Source organism: Silene latifolia, chromosome 2 (genome assembly GCF_048544455.1).
Source record: "Silene latifolia isolate original U9 population chromosome 2, ASM4854445v1, whole genome shotgun sequence".
NCBI lineage: Eukaryota > Viridiplantae > Streptophyta > Magnoliopsida > Caryophyllales > Caryophyllaceae > Silene > Silene latifolia.
Genome location: NC_133527.1, coordinates 18,935,357 through 18,955,001, shown reverse-complemented (window position 1 = coordinate 18,955,001; position 19,645 = coordinate 18,935,357). Strand labels below are relative to the sequence as shown.

Genomic DNA, 19,645 nt, shown 5'->3' with positions numbered 1-19,645 from the left:
CAGTATTGGTATGGCACCGTTTGAGGCTTTGTATGGGAGGAGATGTAGGAGTCCAATCTGTTGGGACGACAGTGCTGAGGCAGTGGTTTTAGGACCAGAGATGGTGCATGAGATGGTGGAACAGATTAAGATGATCAGGGAACGGATGAGAGCAGCCCAGGATCGACAAAAGAGTTATGCAGATTTACATCGTCGGGACATAGAATTTCAAGTTGGGGACAAGGTTCTTCTGAAAGTGTCTCCGATGCGTGGAGTTATAAGATTTGGGAAAAAGGGCAAGTTGAGTCAGAAGTTCATCGGTCCTTATGAGATCTTAGAGCGAGTTGGAGAGGTTGCTTATCGTCTGGCTTTACCTGCTGCTTTAGAGAGAGTGCATAATGTGTTTCATGTATCGCAGCTGCGGAAGTATGTGAGTGACCTGTCACATGTGTTAGAGGCAGAGAGCTTAGAGCTAGATGAGTCCTTATCATATCTTGAGGTACCTAAGCAGATTCTAGACCGAAAGGTTAGAAAGACTAGGAGTGGTGAGACAGTTTTGCTTAAGATCCTTTGGTCTAACCACGAGACTGAGGAAGCTACATGGGAGGCAGAGGATATCATGAAAGAGCGTTACCCTTTCCTTTTTGATCAGGTATGTATGATTACGGGGACGTAACCTTGTTTCTTTTAGGGGGGTAGGAGATGATCGCGAGCGGTTTGTAAGAGTTTTATACCCCTTTTATATGTTATGTCGGTATGTTTGTCGGGATAAGTTGGGTTAGTATCATGTCTTATGTTGTTTTTGCTTTGGTTATGAGTCGGGAATGTTATGGGAGTACCTTTGAATGTTATGGGAGTACCTTTGTTTAGTAGTGGTTTGAACTTCGGGGACGAAGTTCCTTTTATGGAGGGAAGACTGTAATACTCCGTATTTATATGTCTTGGGGTACTCTATCGAGTAGCCCTTACTCTGTCGAGTAAGGGCAAGTTACGTAGTTAAATAGTTTCTGACCTGTTGGGTACTCGATCGAGTAGCTGGGGTACTCGATCGAGTAGGGGGGGGGTACTCGATCGAGTACCTTGGGTACTCGATCGAGTGTCCGGTTTTGCGGGGGTTTTTCTCGGGTTTTGTTAATTATGCGATTAAGGTATTTAAGTTTCGCCGTCATTGTTTTAATTCACTTTTACAAAACCTAAAACCTGTTTAAGAGAGAAAGCAAACTGTTCATCTTCCTAATCGCATTCTTAGCAATTCCCGGAGTTCAGACGGTCAGTTCGTGTCATAGTTCGTATCGTTGAGTTCCTTGCGTCAAGGGTAAGCTTTTAACATAATTTTTATAATGCTTTGTTAAGATTGGTTAAACCCTAATTTAGGGTTTGGGGGTTTTATGAGTAGTATGTGATGTATAGTCTATACGTGTTATATGATAGGAGGAGGATTCGTAGAAGAGGCGTTTTGATACAGCTGTAGATACCGTCTGCTTGTTGTGCTTTCCGGGTAGGATTTCCTACTCGCATTAGTCCCATAATGGGGTATTGGTGATGTGTTGTATTCAGTTGTTTGATATAATAATTGTACTGTGTTTGTGGTTGTGATTGATGTTGATTGGTTCTCGAGATGCGTTCTCGGCTGAGTGGGGTCACTTGCGGGAGTGACTTCACGCCCTAGTTTCGCCCTCCGTGGAACCCGCCACGGGAGGGGATGTGCACATTAATGGACAGGGTTATCGCTCGATATGATGAGAGGGGCTTAGGTGGGAATGGCTGCCCCCCATCGGCGGCGGTCCAAAGTGGACAGTCAGGATTGAGATGATGGGAGTTGGTGGCGTGTGTGTGTATGTGACAGTTCAGCTGCTTATTTATCTTGTTGTTGTTATCTATATTGATTGTGTGATTAGTACTGACCCCGGTGTTGTTTTGTAAACCTGCGGTGATCCATTCGGGGATGGTGAGCAGATATTGAGCAGGTAATGAGATGAGTACTGGGATAGCTGGGATGCCACGACATGATGATAGGAGTCTTCCGCTGTAGCCTTTAGTTTATTTACATTTCAGTTAGACATTCAGTTTGAGAATAATGTATCGTACTTTTAGTTGGTTTCATGGATTGTAACTATGCATTAAACTATTTATAATAAATGTTGTTTCGTTATTGTTGTTTGATTATCATTGCCTCGGGTAACCGAGATGGTAACGTCTTCATACCTGAGTGGTCCTGGTAAGGCGCTTGGAGTATGGGGGTGTTACAAATGGTATCAGAGCGACGATCCTGAAACCTGTAACCAATGAACTTAATGAACATAGGGAGTCAATTAAAATGAACCCGGGGTAAAAGTTGTAGGAGCTAGTGCAAAGGCTTGGGAGACGTCCTAAAGTCGCAGGGGTCGCCCTACAACTTTGAACCGGTCACATGGGGGAAGTGTTTGTCGAGTCGTATGTGTGTATGGTTGACTTGTTTACCAATGTGATAGAATGTGTTGATTTTTGAATGTTCGAAGTTGGAAGTTGAGAAGGTGAAAGAAAAGTGATGATAAATAGAAACTGTTGATGAAATGATAGCATGTTGAATGTTTTACAACGTGGCAATTGATAGCATGATTGTTATGATATAATATGTGATTTATAAAAGTTTAGCATGTTAGCATATGACGTAACATGCGGGTAGCTTTTGCGTATTAGTGATACTTGATCGAGTGAGACTGACTCGATCGGATGGATTTTTGGCGATTTTGAATCCAGAATCGTGCTTTGGGGCACTCGATCGAGTAACTAGGGGTACTCGATCGAGTAGGGGGTCACTCGATCGAGTAGCCTAGATACTCGATCGAGTAGGTGAGAGATCAAAAGGTCTGTTTGGTTCTGGAGTTTGGGTACTCGATCGAGTACGTGGGGCACTCGATCGAGTAGCCCGTTACTCGATCAAGTGTGTTTGGGAACTCGATCGAGTGGGCTCTAGGCATCGTGTTTTCGTGTTTTGAGGTTTAGTACGCGTGTTTATGTTTACCCCTTTCTTATATAGCTTCAAGATGCCGCCCAAGAGAACTGCTTTGTATGCGAGAGCTGAGCTTATGACCACAGATGACATCGTTAAGATGTTGGAGCACCAGGATGCTCTTACTGAGACCCTGAAGAGAGTGAATGAGGACAAGGGTAAGGATAAGGAGAGGGAGGTTGATCATTCAAAAATCAACCTCTATATTGCGAGGTTTAACCCAAAAGAGTACAAGGGAGTTGGGGAGCCTAATCTGCTTGATAGTTGGCTGAGAGAGATGGAGAACATCTTAGACCTGGTTCATTATCCTGATGAGATGAGAGTGGAGCAGGCTGCGTTCTATCTGAGGGAGGCAGCTGGCAAGTGGTGGGATTCAGTGAAGGTGAGTGCTAAGGAATTATATACCAACCAAGGCTTACCTGCTATACCTTGGGAGGAGTTTCGTAGGGCTGTGAGGAAGGAGTTTGTGCCGGAGCATGTGAGGAGTAAGTTGAGGGAAGAGTTTGATAAGTTTAAGATGACCGCTGAGATGTCGGTAGCTGAGTACTACAGACAGTTCAATGAGAAGTCCAGGTATGCTGAAGATATGGGTTTGAGTGAGGAGAACCTGGCATTGAGGTTTGAGAGGGGGTTGACTACCACGATTATGGATAAGTTACCCGTGGTGATCCTTACTGATGTTAAGGAAGCCTATGAGAGGGCTGGGAGAGCGGAGAGGCTGGTGGAGATGGCTCAGGAGAGGGCTGGTGGTGAGAAGAGGAAGTCTGAGAGCGAGGGTGGTGGCCAATCTATCTACAAGAAAGGCAACCACAATCAGTCTAAGGGGTTTTCTTCTGGGTCTGGGTTTAGTGCCGGAACTTCCTTTGGGCGTGGCCGTGGGAGTGTGAGTAACAGTTGGGGAGTGACCTGTTTTGGTTGTGGTGGTGTAGGCCACAAGAGACATGAGTGCACGAGTACACCGGGATTTTTTCAGAGACCTGCACAGAGCTTCGCGAGCAACAAACCAGCTGGGTCATGGCCAAACCGGGGAAGTCAGAGTTACCAGAGTGGAGGCAACCACAACGGCGGTAATTCTTATCAGAAAACACCAACGAACAACAACAACAATCAAGGGTCGGGTGCTAAGCCGACCGCATCAGCCAGTACTGTCCAGGGAGGTGGACAGAAGACAAGTGGCAAGTTATTCATGATGGAAAAGAAAGCAGCTGAGGAAGATGAGCATGTTATCACCGGTACATTCCTTGTTAATGGTATTCCTACGTTTGTTTTGTTTGATTCGGGGGCTTCTCAGTCGTTTGTGTCTTCGAGTCATGTCAAACAGTTGGGTTTGAGAGTATATGAATCTGTTAGTGAGCGAGTTTTCATACCTTCGGGTGAGTCTGTATCGTGTGGGAGGTTGTTTAGAGGTGTATCTTTGATAGTTGGGCAAGTTGATTTCCCTGTAGACTTGCTAGAGTTTCCTTTTAATGGCTTTGAGATGATAGTTGGGATGGATTGGTTAGGAAATTATAAAGCTAAGATTGACTGTCATCAAAAGAAAGTGTCTTTAAGAGGTCCTAAGGGAGTTAGTGTGTCTTACCGTGGGTTTCTAGTCAAACCCAAAGTTAAGTTGATTGCAGTTGTTACCTTGAAGTCTTATCTGAGGAAGGGATGTCCTTTGATTTTATGCCATGTGAGAGATGACCGGATAGAGAGTCCGACAGTTGATGAGATACCAGTGGTGGGAGAGTTTGCAGATGTTTTTCCAGAAGAGATTCCGGGGTTACCACCGAGGAGGGAGATATATTTCACCGTAGAGTTGAAGCCATGGACGGGGCCAATCTCTAAGGCACCGTACCGTATGGGTCCCAAGGAGATGGAGGAGCTTAGGAAGCAGTTGGATGATTTGATAGAAAAGGGATACATTAGACCTAGTGTATCGCCTTGGGGAGCACCAGTTCTTTTTGTGAAGAAGAAGGATGGAACTTTGAGGTTATGCATAGATTACAGAGAGTTGAACCGTGTGACGATAAAGAATAAGTATCCTTTGCCAAGGATAGATGACCTGTTTGATCAGTTGAGTGGTGCAACAGTCTTTTCTAAGATTGATTTGAGGTCGGGGTATCATCAGGTGAAGATTAGAGAGATGGATATACCAAAGACTGCTTTCACGTCGAGGTATGGCCATTATGAGTATGTGGTGATGCCGTTTGGGTTGTCTAATGCGCCGGCAGTGTTTATGGATTTGATGAATAGAATCTTCAGACATTTCTTGGACCAATTTGTAGTAGTGTTTATCGATGATATCTTAGTCTACTCTAAGACTAAGGAGGAGCATGAGGAGCATTTGAGGATCGTGTTGCAGACGTTGAGGGATTATGAGTTGTATGCTAAGCTGTCCAAGTGTGAGTTCTGGTTAGAGAAAGTTGCTTTTCTGGGGCATGTGATCTCTAAAGATGGGGTAGCTGTGGATCCGGCGAAAATTGAGGCAGTGACAAAGTGGGAAGCACCAAAGAATGTTGCTGAGGTTAGGAGTTTCTTGGGTTTAGCTTGATACTACAGACGGTTTGTGAAAGATTTCTCCAAGATAGCTAGACCGATGACAGCGTTGATGAGGAAAGAGAACAGGTTTCGTTGGGATGAGAGTTGTGAGACGGCGTTCCAAACATTAAAGGAGCGTTTGACCACAGCTCCTGTCCTAGCATTGCCTGAAGGGAGCGAGAATTTTGAGGTTTATACAGATGCCTCGAAGAATGGGTTGGGATGTGTGTTGATGCAGAATGGTAAAGTGATTGCCTATGCTTCTAGGTAGTTGAAGCCTTATGAGGAGAACTACCCTACTCATGATCTGGAGTTGGGTGCGGTGGTGTTTGCTCTCAAGATTTGGAGACATTACCTTTATGGAGCAATCTTTAAGGTATTTTCTGATCACAAGAGTCTCAAGTACATCTTCACGCAGAAGGAGTTGAACATGAGACAGAGAAGGTGGATGGAGCTGATTGGCGATTACGACATGGAAATTATCTACCATGAAGGGAAGGCCAATGTTGTTGCTGATGCTTTAAGTAGGAAGAGTGTACATTCCTTGTGTACAGCTCTATCTTTGATGAGGCTGAGGGATGAGGTAGCGAGCTTTGGGATACATATGATGCAGAAAGGAGATGCCATGGGTGATACGACAGTACATCTGGAGTTTTATGATGATATTCGAGGTAAACAGGCTGTGGATCCTAAGATAGTTGAGTGGAGAGCTGGAGTAGAGAAAGGGACAGTGTCCCGGTTTTCTATTCACACAGATGGTAGTTTGAGGTTTGATGGTAGGTGGTGTGTTCCTAATGATGAGGAGTTGAAAAAGACGATCATGACAGAGGCGCATTGCACACCATATTCAGTTCATCCAGGTGGAGACAAGCTATACAAGGATTTGAAGAAAACGTTTTGGTGGCCTGATGAAGAAAGAGACAATTTGAGTTTGTGTCCCGTTGTTTGACATGCCAGAGAGTTAAAGGGGAACAAAGAAGACCACAAGGTAAGATTCAGTCTTTAGAGGTGCCTGGGTGGAAGTGGGAATCCATTTCCATGGATTTCATTGTGGGTTTGCCAAAGAGTCAACAAGGTAACAACATGATTTGGGTGATAGTGGATCGCTTGACCAAGTCAGCTCACTTTGTTCCAATGAAAGATACATGGACTAAGGCACAATTGGCTATGGCCTATCGAAAGAACGTGCTTAAGTTACATGGAGTCCCTAAGGACATAGTGTCTGACAGAGATGCGAGGTTTATATCGAGGTTTTGGAAGGAGTTGCAGGAATCGTTGGGAACAACTTTGAAGATGAGTACAGCATTTCATCCTGCGACAGACGGGCAGACCGAGAGAACAATCAAGACTCTGGAGGATCTGTTGCGAGCTTGTGTGATGGATTTTGGTGGTAGCTGGGAGCAGAGGTTGGACTTGATAGAATTTTCTTACAACAACAGCTATCACACCAGTATTGGTATGGCACCGTTTGAGGCTTTGTATGGGAGGAGATGTAGGAGTCCAATCTGTTGGGACGACAAAGTCTTTGAGGCAAAGGTTTTAGGACCAGAGATGGTGCATGAGATGGTGGAACAGTTAAGATGATCGAGGAACGGATGAGAGCAGCCCAGGATCGACAAAAGAGTTATGCAGATTTACATCGTCGGGACATAGAATTTCAAGTTGGGGACAAGGTTCTTCTGAAAGTGTCTCCGATGCGTGGAGTTATAAGATTTGGGAAAAAGGGCAAGTTGAGTCAGAAGTTCATCGGTCCTTATGAGATCTTAGAGCGAGTTGGAGAGGTTGCTTATCGTCTGGCTTTACCTGCTGCTTTAGAGAGAGTGCATAATGTGTTTCATGTATCGCAGCTGCGGAAGTATGTGAGTGACCTGTCACATGTGTTAGAGGCAGAGAGCTTAGAGCTAGATGAGTCCTTATCATATCTTGAGGTACCTAAGCAGATTCTAGACCGAAAGGTTAGAAAGACTAGGAGTGGTGAGACAGTTTTGCTTAAGATCCTTTGGTCTAACCACGAGACTGAGGAAGCTACATGGGAGGCAGAGGATATCATGAAAGAGCGTTACCCTTTCCTTTTTGATCAGGTATGTATGATTACGGGGACGTAACCTTGTTTCTTTTAGGGGGGTAGGAGATGATCGCGAGCGGTTTGTAAGAGTTTTATACCCCTTTTATATGTTATGTCGGTATGTTTGTCGGGATAAGTTGGGTTAGTATCATGTCTTATGTTGTTTTTGCTTTGGTTATGAGTCGGGAATGTTATGGGAGTACCTTTGAATGTTATGGGAGTACCTTTGTTTAGTAGTGGTTTGAACTTCGGGGACGAAGTTCCTTTTATGGAGGGAAGACTGTAATACTCCGTATTTATATGTCTTGGGGTACTCTATCGAGTAGCCCTTACTCTGTCGAGTAAGGGCAAGTTACGTAGTTAAATAGTTTCTGACCTGTTGGGTACTCGATCGAGTAGCTGGGGTACTCGATCGAGTAGGGGGGGGGTACTCGATCGAGTACCTTGGGTACTCGATCGAGTGTCCGGTTTTGCGGGGGTTTTTCTCGGGTTTTGTTAATTATGCGATTAAGGTATTTAAGTTTCGCCGTCATTGTTTTAATTCACTTTTACAAAACCTAAAACCTGTTTAAGAGAGAAAGCAAACTGTTCATCTTCCTAATCGCATTCTTAGCAATTCCGGAGTTCGATTTGGTCGATTCGTGTCATAGTTCGTATCGTTGAGTTCCTTGCGTCAAGGGTAAGCTTTTAACATAATTTTTATAATGCTTTGTTAAGATTGGTTAAACCCTAATTTAGGGTTTGGGGGTTTTATGAGTAGTATGTGATGTATAGTCTATACGTGTTATATGATAGGAGGAGGATTCGTAGAAGAGGCGTTTTGATACAAACCAGAGATACCGTCTGCTTGTTGTGCTTTCCGGGGGATTTCCTACTCGGTATTAGTCCCATAATGGGATATTGGTGATGTGTTGTATTTGGTTGTTTGATATAATAATTGTCTTGTGTTTGTGGTTGTGATTGTTGTTGATTGGTTCTCGAGATGCGTTCTCGGTTGAGTGGGGTCACTTGCGGGAGTGACTTCACGCCCTAGTTTCGCCCTCCGTGGAACCCGCCACGGGAGGGGATGTGCACATTAATGGACAGGGTTATCGCTCGATATGATGAGCGGGGCTTAGGTGGGAATGGCTGCGGTCCCCCACTGGCAGGGCTGGTCCAGTGGACAGTCAGGATTGAGATGATGGGAGTTGGTGGCGTGTGTGTGTATGTGACGATTCAATTTGCTTATTTATCTTGTTGTTGTTATCTATATTGATTGTGTGATTAGTACTTGACCCCCGGTGTTGTTTTGTAAACTGCGGTGATCCATTCGGGGATGGTGAGCGATATTGAGCGAGTAATGAGATGAGTACTGGGATAGCTGGGATGCCACGACATGATGATAGGAGTCTTCCGCTGTAGCCTTTAGTTTATTTACATTTCAGTTAGACATTCAGTTTGAGAATAATGTATCGTACTTTTAGTTGGTTTCATGGATTGTAACTATGCATTAAACTATTTATAATAAATGTTGTTTCGTTATTGTTGTTTGATTATCATTGCCTCGGGTAACCGAGATGGTAACGTCTTCATACCTGAGTGGTCCTGGTAAGGCGCTTGGAGTATGGGGGTGTTACATGGAGTGTCACCATTGCCACAAGACTGGGCATTGGAGGTGTACATGTCCCGTATACCATGAGGACATAAAGGCAGGTCGCGTTAAACTTGTTGGTATGTTTTCTTCCTCTTCTACTTTTATTCATATGATTGAGATTAACCACGCAAGTTACGGAACTTGGGTACTAGATACTGGTTGTGGTTCTCATCTGTGTAATCATGTGCAGGGGCTCCGAAACATCGAACCCCTCGTAAAGGGTGAGGTGGACCTGCGTGTCGGGAATGGAGAACGAGTAGCTGCCGTCTCGAGGGGAACATACGTGATCCAGCTTCCTAGCGGATTTGAGTTATTTTTATATAATCGCTATTATTATGTGCCCATCTTTCGAAAAACATTATTTCGGTTTACGCACTTGACAAACTTGGATTTTCATTTGTAATAGAGAATAATTCTTGCATTTTCTCATTACACAATATGATTTATGGCAAGGCGAGTCTCCATGAATGGAATTTATGTTTTAGATCGGACAAAATAAATATTACACGTAATGAATAAAAAGTTAAAGGTTGGTGACAAAGATCAAACGTATCTATGGCACTGCCGCATGGGACACATTAATGAGAAACGCGTAAAACAGCTCATAAAGAATGGAGCTATCTCGGCCTTTTATTTTCAATCATTTGGCACGTGTGAATCATGTCTCATCGGTAAGATGACTCGGATTTCCTTCAAAGGTGTTGGAATGCGCGCTGCTGACCTATTAGGGCTCATACACACGGATGTATGTGGACCTATGTCAATCACCGCACGAGAAGGCTATAGGTATTTCATCACTTTCACGGACGATTTAAGTAGATATGGCTATGTCTACTTAATGAAGCACAAAAGTGAATCCTTTGAAATTCAAAGAATACCGAAACAGGTACGAACCTCTGGGTAGAAAGATTAAAACACTGCGTTCAGATCGTGGTGGCGAGTATCTTTCTCACGAGTTTGATCAAAACCTTAAGGACTGTGGGATTGCCCTACAGTTAACCCCACCTGGAACACCTCAATTGAATGGTGTGTCCGAACGGAGAAATCGAACTCTACTTGATATGGTTCGATCCATGATGAGTCACACGATATTACGATTCATTATGGGGTTATGCTCTTAAATCACCGCTTGCTCTAATACTTAACAAAGTCCGTCTAAAGTCATTGACAAGACTCCATATGAACTATGGAAAGGAACGGTCCCTAACTTGTCCTTTATACGGGTTTGGGGCTGCGAGGCTTATGTCAAGTGGAGACACGAGGATAAGCTCGGCCCGCGATCGGTCAAGACATACTTTATAGGTTATCCTAAAGGAACACTTGGTCATTACTTCTATTCGCCAACCGAACAACGTGTTTTTGTTGCGGCTAGTGCGACATTCTTAGAAAAGAAATTTCTCGAGAATGCAAAGAGTGATAGAACCTTCGAACTGTCGGAGATTCCAGAACCAAATACTGAGCAACCATTGGAGGAACCAGTTCCTTCAATCCCGGCTGCGGTTAATATTCCTGAGGAACCTAGGAGGTCGGGAAGAGTCTCTATTACTCCGGACAGATACATTGGTATGGTCGAGGAACATGACATAGATGACATTCTACTCTTAACGAGTAGTGAACCCGCAACCTATAAAGGTGCCATGACTAGTTCTGACTCAAAGCTATGGCTTGAGGCCATGCAATCCGAGATGGACTCTATGTATGAGAACAACGTATGGGATCTTGTTGACTTACCTGCTAAGGTTCGTCCCCTTCAATGCAAATGGCTTTACAAGATAAAGCATTCTGTGGAAGGTCAACAAGATATCTATAAAGCACGACTAGTTGCTAAAGGTTTCACCCAAGTGCCAGGTTTGCACTATGATGAGATCTTTGCACCCGTAGTCATGCTGCGTTCCATTCGGATTATCTTAGCGATCGCCGCTTTTCATGACTATGAAATTTGGCAAATGGATGTGAAAACCGCCTTCTTAAACGGCTTTTTGGAGGAAGAGTTGTACATGGTACAACCCGAAGGTTTCATTGATCCAGAAAATCCTAAGAAAGTGTGCAAGCTTAAGCGTTCCATTTATGGACTTAAGCAAGCATCTCGGAGTTGGAATCATCGCTTCGACCAAGTGATAAAAGAAAATGGATTCAGTCGATCGGCCGAGGAATCATGTCTGTATATCAAGTCGAGTGGGAGCAAGATTGTCTTCCTAATATTGTATGTTGACGACATACTCCTGATTGGGAATGACATACCTCTCTTAACTTCGGTGAAAGTATGGTTGAAGAACCATTTCCAGATGAAAGATCTGGGTGAGGCACAAAGAATTTTGGGCATCCGTATCTATCGAGATAGATCACGTCGGATGTTATCTCTCGGCCCGAGAGTCTTACATAGACAAAGTCCTAGAGAGATTCAAAGATGACTAACTCCAAAAAGGGTTTCTTCCTATGACTCCGGGGGTGCATTTGAGCAAGCCTCGGGCACCGAGACACCGGAAGAGAAAGAGCGCATGGCACGGATTCCTTATGCCTCGGCTATAGGATCAATCATGTATGCCATGATATGCACACGTCCAGATGTGGCATATGCATTGAGTATGACAAGTCGATTCCAACAAAGATCCGGGTGATTCACATTGGATGGCTGTCAAGAACATTCTTAAGTACCTACGGAGGACTAAAGATTGGGCATTGACTTATGGAGGCGAACTAAAGCTATGCGCAACCGGTTTCAGAGATGCTAGCTTCCAAACGGATCGAGATGACTCGAAATCTCGATCTGGATTCGTATTTACGCTTAATGGCGCTGCGCAGCCAGTGGAAGAGTTCCAAACAAACTGTTACGAGATTCTACGATTGAGTCCGAGTACTATGCCGCGTCTCGAAGGCGCAAAGGAAGCGATATGGATGCGTCAATTCTTACAAGGACTATCTGTAGTGCCTAGTTCGAATGACCCAATCACCATCTATTGTGACAATAGTGGTGCCATCTTCCAAGCTAAGGAGCCTAGGTCTAGCAACAAATCTAGACATGTACAACGGAAAGCTCATCTAATCCGAGATTACGTGGAGCAAAAGGAAGTAGTGATAGAAAAGATTGCTACAGATGATAACATAGCACATCCTCTCACTAAACCATTACGACAAGATAAGCATGAAGGGCATGTTAATTCCATGGGAATTAAACGTGTTCCCGAGTTGTAGTACTCTTTTATGGATTAGATTCATTCTCGTTTGTACTCTATACGACATCATCGTTTTGATATTTATATATTTTGTTTTTCATGTGGAATTGTACGACAATTTTGAACACCACAAAGTGAATTGAACAAACATTATATTTTTAGTCCTTAATTGCCCACATGAGCTGATAACTGGCAATTATTTTGTGACGTTGGTTGATGGTGGGTTCAACGAGCCATAAGTCAACCGATTGATGACCAATCACAGAGGCGAGTTATACGGATATCTCGTAGGACACCATTGTGACATCGACGTGGAGTCCTAAATGTTTTATAACATTCGGTGCCCGGTCGTGGATAGGACCTCCATGGTGATCCTAAGAGTCGATTCTTTTGACTATCGATTGTCTCTTGAGACTAAGGCATTTTGGGTGACTTTGGTTTCTTTCTCACGGTCATCCGTAACGAGGGCCAAGTAGATTTTTTTCTGGTCATTTCATGTTGTGCTTAGATCGGAAGGAGTCGAGTTGAAGGAAATATTCAGCCTTTATCAGTACTCGATATTTCTCGGGGCCACTCGAGGAGTCAGAATCGAAATGCATGGCCATGCTCGGATACGGATTCGTTTTATCAGTTAAGTTACTCTCTAGTCGGGGAAACCACTCTTGATACAGATCGATTGTAAAATACGACCTTTGTGGATCCGGATCTGCAAATTGTTTTACATTGAGTGGGAGAAATTTTAAATGAATATGAGAATCGGTTATCGCACATACACTTGTACGGACAAGTGGGAGTTTGTTGGAGCTGTGTCCTCCAGTTAGTGCGGATAACGTCATTGCACATACACTTGTACGGACAAGTGGGAGCTTGTTGGGGCTGGTGTCCTTAACAGTTAGTGCAAGGACTTATAAATCTCTAAAAGGATCAAAGGGCATACTTTTGGTATTATTACTAGTTGATCCACGTTTATCAATAACGGTTGGCTTGCTAGATAAGTTTGACGTTATTGTCATACAGATGGCGGTGATCAACTGGTCCCTAAAAGTCACACCTATAGGATACGTTTGAGAGACGTGACAGTATGAAAATACAGTCATGTTGATGCCAATTTTGACAAACCAGTTAGTCCGAGTTATTGACTAGTAATTAGTCAAACGTGATGTTGAGATATTTTATTTAATACGGATTAAATAAAATGGGCTAAGGCGAAATAAGCAGTTAATTCGCAAATTGAATGTAAACAATTTATATTCGATTAATGTATATTGAATAAATTAATTATACAATATCGTCTTTGTCGGACATGTATTAATACTTCAACTAACCCGTGTTATTAGTTGATATTTTAATAGCCGATAACCGATGACGATTTATAATAAAAACCGCGTCATATACATTTTAGCGAAACGAGTCGGATCACGAGTTAAATGAGGAGAAAGTGGAAAGCCCACTCCCTCCTCTAGTGACCCGCGGACCGAGGCAACAAAAGGAGAGCCTTCTCTCCTTTTGAAACCTAATTCATTTTGACAACAAAATTAGGGTTTTGGAGATTGTTTTCTCTCTGAAACCTAGATCTCACATCTGGTAAAAACTCACATCAAGTTCTCTCAATATTGCAAGGCAATTACTAGCACAAGGGCATATTCTCAGACGTTCTTGGGTGCAACAATTAGGAGGAGGTCTACTTTGATCTCTCATTGCCGAATTGCACTAGGACCGAAGGTTAATTCTTGTGCTTTATCGTTTTTTTCATTGTTTTTCGTTTATGACCATATTTCACATGTTAAATTTACGTTATAGTCCTAAATTTAAAGGGTCTTATACGGATAATACCCCACAGACACGACACGAAACTTAAATGGGTCGGGTTAGGGTTGAGCTCTTTTGACACGAAAACGACACGACTAACCCATTTATTTAAAAGTGCCATAATATATTTGGGTTGAATCAATAACCCAACCAAATAACTTAAATATAAGCATTTTCATTCATCATTTTTGGGATAATAGCTCTATACAGCTTAGTTTATTTTATTAGTTTATTGGGTTAAACGGGTTAAGTGGGTTAAAAATGACCCGCTAAAAGATAAACGGGTTAAAAATGACTTGCTGAAAGATAAATGGGTTAAACAGGTCGGGTTGGGTTATAGAAAAATTAAATGGGTTGGGTTAGGGTTGAGACAAATGACTCGTTTATGTAATTGGGTCAGGTTAGGGTTGGGTAGTTGTGACCCGTTTATAGTTGACACGGACACGAACACGACACGACCCGATCTGTTTGCCAGGTCTAGGTAGGATACTAGTGGATGAAAGTGGAGGTGTGGACTAGTTATTTAATTAAACTTAATTTAACTAAAGTATTAAATCGAATATTCAAACTTAACTTTCGAATAGGTATCAAAAGGTTTGGATTGGATTCGAATCGGATATCGAATCGGCTTGGATAATCGATTTTGTTTTTGCTCAGCCGTAGCAGGAACCATCCAGGAGGATCATACATCAACCATAGGTATCATCCGAAAGGAGCGCGTTGACCCGACCCAGATTCGAGCAACGATCGATAATTATTAAGTTTAATATTGATTAAACTGAAAGTGATTTAGTGTTTAGATTGATACATCTTACGTAACAATGAAGTAATTAAACCAAATAATGGTTGAAAAACTAATTCTAATGATTAAAAATTGTAATACTCGCAAGACCCAATAATAACCTGATCCAAATCCGACCCACTCAATACATCATTTGACACAAAATAACCCTACCCGATAATAACCAAGGAGGAAAAGTAGCAAACAAGTCCAAACCTTTAAAATTATGTAAATAATCAAATTTATCCATTTGAGCCAAACCTGTATAACCTGCAATTGGCAATCAATTCTATCTCAATTTTTTTGTTTTTTTTATCTCAAACATCTCCATCTTTCCTGATGAAAAATTCATTTACTTTATCTTATCAAATATCTTTCTGATAAGGTTCCGTTAACGGGCCTGGGCCGTACCCGCATGAAGGAGAGAGAGTCCGACTTACAAGTCTAAGAAGGTTCCATCCCAAAACCAATTAGACAATTCTCTCCTCTTTTTCCAACAATGTGGGATACTCACGTGTGCCTTTATCATGGGTGAGATGTATTTTGATACTCACCCTCACATGTGAGGTCCTGTTCAGGCAGATTGGATTTTTTTAAGTTTTTTGTCCTACCAATTAGACAATTCTCTCCTCTTTTTCCAACAATGTGGGATACTCACGTGTGCCTTTATCATGGGTGAGATGTATTTTGATACTCACCCTCGGGTGAGATGTATTTTGATACTCACCCTCACATCACATGTGAGGTCCTGTTCAGGCAGATTGGATTTTTTTAAGTTTTTTGTCCTACTGCAATTTTTCTGGCTATTTTTCATGCCCAGGTCTTTGTTTTTGTTTTTTCGACCATGGCCTCTGATACCATGATAAGTTCCGTTATCGGGCCTGGACCGTACCCGCATGAAGGAGAGAGTCCGACTTACAAGTCTAAGGAGGTTCCATCCCCAACCAATTGGCGATGGGTAGAGTAACTCCTTGATTTATATGATAGACAACTCTCTCCTCTTTTTCCAATGTGGGATACTCACATATGCCTTTATCATGGGTGAACTGTATCAAATATCTTTCCTCTCTAACTCATCTGGTCCTATCTATTCTAAAGTTTTGCCAAGTGCCAACTTGATTATTTAGAGTGCTTAATTGTTTATACATAACAAAGGTAAAACCCATATTTTCTTAAAAAATAGAGAACACGGGTGTTATATGGAAGCATAAAATGTAAAAAATAATATAAAGTACTCCATATGATTTTATTATATGATTTAATAATATAAAATTAATTTTAACATAAAGATTTATAATTTCCAAAAGCTTCCCTCCAACTTTCCCTCCTAACCCAAATTCTTCCTCAAATGCTGTAAAATTTATTGATTTTTTCATGTGTCGCATTATTACTAGTAAGTGTACCAATCCCTTGTACACCCCATGTATTCATAGTATGGCAATTCCTAACTCAAAAGAAGATGGACCGTCGCTGTGAAAAACCGAGGAATTTTACATTTGGTGGCTATAAATATCTAATAATTTCTATCAAAGAAAACCATCCCCCTTCACTACGACTACAGTACTACTACTACTTCTTTTTCTCCTTCTTCTTCATCTTGTTCAGGTAAATTGTGCCTTATTTATTTTACTTATGTTTACATACACAATTAGTCTCTTAGGAAGGATATATTTGTGTTAGGGTTAAAATGGGTCAAGTATATTAGTCACACTAGTTACGATTATGCTATTTAATCCACAGTAGATTGTAGCCTGCCTTTGTTTAAGCGGCTGACCGTGTTGGTGCTTCTTACTCTTATTCGATTTTTAGTTAATATTGTTTGGTTTTTTGGAAACTGAATCAGGTTTTTATATTATTGTTAGGTAATCACTTGAGAAGTAATGAAACCCCAAAATCACGAGCCTTCTTCAAAGAACCGAGATAGATTGAGTGAAATGCCGGATGAAGTAATTGTCCACATTCTTTCTTATTTGCCGATTGTCGATGCTGTTAGAACTATGTTGATTCGTCCATTTGGAAACCTTTGGACCTGGGTTCCTAATCTTGACTTTGACCTTGAGGAAGTACTAGCTGAGTTGGTTCCGGATTGTTATTGGACAACCGATGATGTTAGGCGGTCCTTCATTTTCGTCCGCAATGTACTGATGCTTCACAAAAGACCCTTCATTGATAAATTTCGTCTTGATTTATATTATGAGTCTTCTAAGATAAGAAGAAGTGAGTTAGGTGATGAAATAAGAATGTGTTTGAAGTTAGCTTTGGATAAACAAGCCAGGGCAATTTATTTCGATGAATTTGGTAATCAATACTTTTCTGAAAGTTCAGATTATCCAAATTTCATAAGTGAGTCACTTGTTACACTTAAACTCACTCACTTCATTATCTATTGTTGGAGTATAAATCCACTTGTGAGTCCCACATCGGTGAAAAAGAGAGAGATTGTCTATCTTATAAGGCCTAGGGGTGTTTCTCCCATTGCCAATTGGTTTTGGGAGATAAGAGCATTCTTGGGCTTGTGAGTTAGACTTCTCTCCTCCACCGCGGGTAAGGCCAGACCCGTCTCGTGTTTATTATCTATCCCGAACTTCAAGTTGACTTGAGATCTCTAAAGGAGCTTACATTGGACTTTGTGACTATGTCTGAAGAGGAATTCCAAAAGTTTATAAGTGGATGCCCTTCCTTGCAAGTATTGCATATTAACTCTCCTTCTGATATAAGAAATCTAAGTTTCAGTGCGCCCAACATTCGTAAGTTATTTCTCCGTTTTGAAGAAGATTATCCAGACGAAGAGCCTTTGGTGTTAGATTTTCCCAACCTTAAAAGTCTGGATTTGGACCTTTTTTATGGGATACCAGATATCATTCACATGGATGTTTCATGTGTTCGAGATGTCTCAGTGTCTTTCTGTCAATTGGGGGATAGTGACAATGAACTTAGAAGGTTTAAATTATTTTGGGAGAAGCTGTCACAGAGTGAAGTTTTCCGCTTACAACTTAATCCTGATTCTGAGGTAAGTTATTGTTGGTCTTTCTTTGATTATGCTGCTTTTTACCAATATTGTACCTATTGCGTATGAGAATAGATAAATAAATGCTAATGTTGATGCCCTTCAATTGCAGGACTTCCTCCACTTGCTAGATGATTTGCATCTTTTACAAATCGGATGGAAGCATGTAGTTTTGTCATTGCGGATAATCTGTCAAAGGTGCGTCTTGGGATTCTATCAATTGATAAGAAGTTCAAAAGATTTGGAAGAACTCGATATATATACAAACACAACTTTGACTTCTTCTAGTGTATGTGATGCCAAAACTGAAGACTGTTACCCTCCATGGATACGCAAAACCTTGGGAACATCAGCTTCAACTGATAGAATTCTTGCTCAAAAGCGCCATTGTCTTGGAGAAACTAGTAATTGTTCCAAACAAATGTCGATTAACAGCAGAGGAGAAGCTCGATTTTGTTATACATGTGTCGAGCTTCCAGAGGTTTTCACCAAGTGCTAGGGTACTCTTTCTTTGAGTGGTATGCTTGATTTACTTGCGGATTACGATACTTCTTTTTGAGGAGATTTAAGGAGGAAATGAACGCAAATAAATACAATGGTTTCTTGATGAGAGCGGGAAATTTTCTACTGTACAAGGCCATTGCATCATACGTACAGTGGTTAATTAGTAAGACCTGTATCCTGTAAATAAACAATTTAATTTTGCAAAAGAATATAGAAGTTGTTTTCCAATCTTTAATTTAGCACGCTCCTCCACCGTCTACCATCTAATCTATGTAAAAGAGTAATTAATTACTTTAATAACTCCGACATAAATCAGTTGGGCTGTAAAATTGATCCCTGCCTCTGGCTGATCCTGCCCCCGGATCATGAAGTCAGACTTCTTGATCTCGTTTGCTGAATCAATTGAATTTCCTATGGCATTTTGTTTCAAATTAGGAACACGAAGAGTTGTACATTTTGGATCATAGAATGTGCTAATTGTTGAGCTTATTGTGTTGATGATGACAAACCAAATGTTACTAACGTTTTCTCTTAAGTTTACTTAATAGGAATTGTCGACTTGTTGATTCAAGACGATTGAAGCATTGGATGAAGACCGCCTTGTATTTAATTTGGGTCATTAGAATTGAGATAGAAAATATTGAGTTTGCTATGCCAAGGCAACAGTGTCGCCCACTTCACTTGTTCTTCTGCATTTAACGAATAAACCATGCTTTCCCAAAGATGTCTTTTAAATTGTTAAACAAGTTTGTGAAAAATTCCAACCAACTATTCTGAGCAGTTGGTTTAGTTGGTATCATGTAAGCTTTGCCCAAATTGGTTAAATGCTTTAAGGTTGATTTTTTTGAAAGCACTTTTACAACCTTCCTTTCTTGTCCAAGTCACATGTGTGACTCTTGGCTAGGAAAGGAAACTTATCTTTTCAAAAGATGGTTTTCAGATTAACCATTTTGGTGCAAGAAAGAAAACTCCAACTGAAATGTTTTGTCACATACTACTTGTCTTTGGATTGACTTTCAAACTTGATTTTTTATATTAAAAGACTCCTCCTTTTTTCTCTATAAAAGGAGTGCTTCACTCCTTGTGAATGTACGCACTTTCACTTTGTCAAAATCTCGAGAAGAGATAGAAAACATTTGCAAAAGCTCTTAATATTTTCAAGTGTCTAAAATCTTTTAGTTG

The 19,645-nt window shown here is 41.5% G+C and overlaps 1 protein-coding gene across 1 annotated transcript; it reads left to right on the top strand.

Annotated features, from left to right (window-relative positions):
- Positions 1 to 16,886: 16,886 nt before the first annotated feature.
- On the top strand, positions 16,887 to 18,458 carry LOC141635691 (F-box/LRR-repeat protein At3g59250-like). The gene is made up of 3 exons (XM_074446719.1): positions 16,887 to 17,295; positions 17,598 to 17,962; positions 18,072 to 18,458. The coding sequence occupies exons 1-3, from the start codon at positions 16,887 to 16,889 to the stop codon at positions 18,456 to 18,458; spliced, it is 1,161 nt and encodes a 386-aa protein (XP_074302820.1).
- Positions 18,459 to 19,645: the final 1,187 nt, after the last annotated feature.